The sequence below is a fragment of the Lissotriton helveticus genome, chromosome 11 (genome assembly GCF_964261635.1).
Source record: "Lissotriton helveticus chromosome 11, aLisHel1.1, whole genome shotgun sequence".
NCBI classification, from domain to species: domain Eukaryota; kingdom Metazoa; phylum Chordata; class Amphibia; order Caudata; family Salamandridae; genus Lissotriton; species Lissotriton helveticus.
The window spans coordinates 272,237,715-272,242,631 of NC_136072.1; the positions used below are offsets into that span (position 1 = coordinate 272,237,715).

At 51.8% G+C, this 4,917-nt stretch overlaps 1 protein-coding gene across 1 annotated transcript; it reads left to right on the forward strand.

Annotated features, from left to right (window-relative positions):
• Nucleotides 1–795: 795 nt before the first annotated feature.
• Nucleotides 796–4,337, forward strand: LOC144791803 (nodal homolog 2-A-like). The gene is made up of 3 exons (XM_078666577.1): nt 796–1,090; nt 2,675–3,501; nt 4,185–4,337. The coding sequence occupies exons 1-3, from the start codon at nt 796–798 to the stop codon at nt 4,335–4,337; spliced, it is 1,275 nt and encodes a 424-aa protein (XP_078522703.1).
• The last annotated feature ends 580 nt before the right edge of the window (nt 4,338–4,917 follow it).

A 4,917-nucleotide genomic window follows, 5' to 3' on the forward strand; every position in this document is an offset into this window, starting at 1 on the left:
GCGGCCTTATACACATCTTTCAGCAATGCCAGATTTGGGGATTTCCAGATGTCGTCCTTCAGATTATCCAATTAATAGCAGGGCATTAATTTGGGATATCACCCCATTGTCCCAACTGTAGCTACACCATAAACCTGTAAGTACATCACAATAAAATACCCAAGTGAAAGGAAAAGTGGGGAGGCGTAGCGGGAGGAAATGACTGCTTACCGAGCTCATCGCTTTCGTATCATTATCTATTTTCGGCGCAGGCTTCGAGGCATGTCCCACAGAGGCAGCCAGACTTGGCTAATGGTGTATTTTCCTGCGGGGTGGACGCCCCCTGGTGGGCTGCATGAGAATGAGCTAATTGCCGGACAATGACCTTGGCACCGCCGACCCTTTTGATGCAAGGGAGGTTCAGATCAAAGGGCAGCGGGCGAGAGGGCGCTTCAAAGGGGGGCGCGTCTGGTGTATATAGGGGGTGGCAGGGGTCTCCGGCAGCAGTGAGCATAGAGTCTCAGAGTACGAGGTGGCTTCTGAGCTGGGAGGGTCAGGCAGGAAGAGCCACACTCCAGCCAGCCTCTGAAAGCAGCGGACAGCAAGGACCAACTAAGTGTCAGCGGTCTGAGGGGCGCATTCAGCAAGGACACCCCACAGCCTGTGGAAGCAGCAACCACCAAGGGGGCAACTCTAGGGTGCAGCCAACAGTGCACTCCGCTCCCAAGGACACCTCACGCCCACTGTACCTCGGAGGGCAGCATCCAGCTCCAGAGGCCCTGCGGTCGCAGACTCTAGGCCAGCTCGACCACTGACATGGCCTGCTTGGGGCTCCTGGCCCTCGTCCTGCTGCTGGGAGCCCAGGGGGCGCACTCCAAGCCCCACCTGAAGGTGAACCTTGAGCGGAAAGCAGGCCCAAGCGGGCCCTTGCCAGGGCTGAAGGCGACAAGCAGCGAGCAGGGACACAAGGTGGCGCCCAACGCCCTCCGGTACCCCCTGTACATGATGCAGCTGTACCGGTCCTTCAGCAGGGGGAACAACGCCAGCCTGCCGGTGAAGGAGCACCCGGGCCTGCAGGAGGCCGACACCGTGCTCAGCCTGGTGGCCAAAAGTAAGAGCCCTTCTTCCTTCAGTGTACCGCCTTCTAAAGGCAATGGCTGTTCTTTCTGGTGATACTATAGACTGAATGACAGGGTACTGCCCAATCTTAGAATTAATTCCTTCTCTCCCTTATTTTCTTCGTTCTTTCCCTCCCTCCCTCCCTTTCTTCTTTCCTTCCTTCCTTCCTTCCTTCCTTCCTCCTTCCTTCCCTCCCTTTTTCCTTCCTTCACTCCCTTCCTTCTTTCCTTCTTCCCTCCTGTATTGACAATATTATTATTCATTTAGGAGTGTTACACTGTTGAAAGTACCCTTCTCGTGTTAGTCTAGAGCAGCTTCTTCATCCCACAGTGTGAACAGTCCCTTGACTTTATGTGGTTGTTGCATACTGTCATTTTGTGCTGATGCTGCATGTCGCCTTGTGGTTGACGTTTGACCTGCCCTTGGTTCTCTGGGGACATGTGTTTTTGATTGTATAGTCTTCGCCGCAGTGACACTTTTAATTTTAGTGTGTTTTACAAGAATGGCAGTACTGTGTATATGTGATGTAAAACGGGAGGAGAGTTCGTGTCAACTGAGGCATTCGCCCCACGCAGCTATTCTTGGTGTAGGATTCCCTAGCTTGTGCTCTCGTACCTTGTTTTAATTTCACCAAATGCCCGCAGCGGTGGGTACACGGCCCCGTGTGGGTGTAGGCCGCTCTCTGCCAGCATGCCCCTGCGGTACATATACCTCCTCTGCACGAGGCCCTTCTCCTACCGCGTGCCTAGAGGAAATGTCTCTGAAGCCCTAGCCTGTTTTTTCCCCCGTCGAACCTGTCTGTAAGCGTGTCCTTCCATGGACAAGTGCCTTAGTCAGCCTGCCATTGCGTTGCTCCGCGCCCCTTAGCCTGCCTGTGTTTTTTTCCCCCTCAGTCCCCGGGTGTGCGCCGCGCAGGTCAGGGGGCGGTCGGCTGTCTGTGAGGATGAATAGTCGTGCTGGGCTCTGGCTGTTAGGATGCTTATTCTCGCCTGGGTTTGTGGATTGCACATCAGACGTCCCCTCCCAATACACATCCGCCGTGTTTTGACATCTGCCCACTTCAGGCTTGTCCTGTGGGCGGCGGCGGCATGTTTTTGTAACCCTCTTTCTCCCCGGACTCTGTGACGCATCCTGCGTGTTTTAGGGACAGATGCTTTGCACTTGTCACACCGTCCCTATCCTTTCCTCAGCCCTGCCGCTGGCAGATTGCTATGTGCTCTTTGACACAGTTTTAGCGGTACGTGTGTGACGTGGGTAGTTTATTTCACTGCGTAGACGCTATGCGCTTTATAAATAAGGCAACACAGTACACCACAGGCTCTGCTTTGTGCGCTCGCAGCGGACTGCATGCTACGAAGCACACCGCGCTCCAGTCGCAGGCTTTCGATAGGCAACTTAGTCAGGAGCCGTCGTAGTGTTGTTTTTCATTTTAAGTGAACGCATTGGTCATACATATTTTCATGGTGGATGTTAAGTGAAAACAGCACATGCTTAGCAATATGTGGTCTGAGAAGTTAACTGCTTTTTAAGGGTCCACTGACTGCACCAATAACAGCCGTTGTCTTTCCCTCCGCAGCCTGTGTGCAGCAAAAGGACCGGTGGACGCTCTTTTTCGACATGACGTCCATAGCCACCAACAACGAGGTCCGCCTGGCAGAGCTGCGCATCCGCATCCCGGCCTTCGGCCACTCCAAGGACGTCACCGTGGAGATCTACCACAGCCACGACCGGAAGTGCCGTGACAACGAGACCTGCCACGACCAGCTCTTCCTGGGCACCTTCGTCAGCCAGCCCGCGGCCACCACGGCCTCCTCCTGGAAGGTCTTCAACATCACCAGGATGCTCAAGTACTGGCTCAACCAGGGCCCCAACTTCAGCAATGGCGAGTACACCCGGGCCCTGGATGTCCAAGGGGACGACATGGAGGACAGGCCCGACGCCCCCAGCAGCATTATCTCCCCAGGACCACGGGACCAGGACCTCCACCAGCCTTCTCCTGAACAGAGCGAACTAGTTTATCACTCAACCCCAGACCGGGCTATGCTGGTGGTGTTCTCCAAGGAAAGGTCCAGAGCCGCTCCCTACAGGGCGCCCACCCTCATCAAGACAGTAGAGACCTCCAAGTATGTCACGGCTGGTAGTGACGAGGAGGACACCGGGAGCCGCAGGCACAGGAGGACCAAGAAGGACCGGAACCGCTTGCAAATGAACCACCTGCCAGCCCGGGCCACAGAGGGAGGAAAACCCCTCTGCAGGAAGGTGGACATGTTTGTGGACTTTGAGCAGATCGGCTGGGCCAGCTGGATCGTGTACCCCAAGAGGTACAATGCCTACAGATGCGAGGGGCTGTGCCCGACACCAGTGGATGAAACATTCAGCCCCACCAATCATGCATACATGCAGGTAAGGCTCACTCATCAAATGTAAGCACTATTGTATCTAAGCACTGCACGGTTTTGGGTGCCTGGGATGGGAGGCACAGGGAGAAAAAAACTGCGGAAGAGCCAGGAAGCTAGCATTTACATGTTTGTGTACATGTTTTGGCTATGGGACATAGTGGATTTCATTGTAGGGGACTGAGTGTTGAATGCCACTGATTACTGCAAGCCATTAAGTGCTCAGGGCCACTGAGCGTTGAGGGTCATTGAGGGTCTGGAGGCCCAGGGAGAAAATTAACTGCAGAAAATCCAGGAAGCTAGGGGTTGTATGTTTGTGTGCATGTTTTGGCTATGGGACACAGTGGATCTAATTCTAGGGGACTGAGTGGTGAATTCCACAGGTTACCACTGGCCACTAATTGCTGAGGGCCACTGAGCGTTGAGGGCCATTGATAGTTTGAGAGTCACTGATGTATAATTTGTTGATGATTAGCACAGACTGCAGAGGGTCCTGATAGGCACTCCATGCTGCGATCACCTCCCTTAGCCAAGCTAAGAACCCATTCACTGGCTACTAGCTTATTATAGACATTGTAAAGGGGTCTGGACATGTTTGGGACCCGGGTAATGATCTTGCATTTATCTTATACTGTGTTGCATGTCTTAAAGTTCCAACCACAGCTCATGAATCATATCTCTTTATTCCAGAGTTTACTGAAGCTGTACCACCCAAACCGTGTGGAGTGCCCATCCTGTGTTCCAGTGAAGTTGAGTCCACTTTCCATGCTGTACTACGAGAATGGCGAGGTGGTGCTCCGCAACCATGAGGACATGATAGTAGAAGAGTGTGGCTGTAACTGATGAGTGGCTGAGAACAGCCACAAGGCCAAACATTGAATAGATACAATAAGCACACACAAGAAGCTCTTCCAAATGGGGACTTGGCAATGAAGTGGCCATTCCTGATGGACTAATGGTCAGGCCAGGACTGGCACCAACTGGATCAGGACTGCCAAGCAATCGAGCAAGTTGACATTGAACATCCCTCCTGTATGGGTTCTGGGTGCCTTGTCGGAATACGTTCATCCCTATCACGAACAATGCTCTTCAGAGCTACACAATGGACTATATACAGAAGCATAAATATATATATTTTTATATGAATTAGGGAAAATAAAACAAAAAACTGCGATTTTGAGAATTACAGCGGCATGACTCCTGAGAAAGTGCTTGTTTTCTCTTCTATCAAATGTCGCAATCTCTAGACATTTCTTTTGCACAAACAATGTAAAATACTTTTATCCAAAGTCTATTTTATTTTTATCAAATATAATCTATGTACTGAAAAGATAAGATTGATCCATTCTGGGAATATAGTTTTCTTTTTTTTTTCTGAATTTCTTTGGCATTGTGGGTTTGAGAACCTGTGCAGGATGGCAAA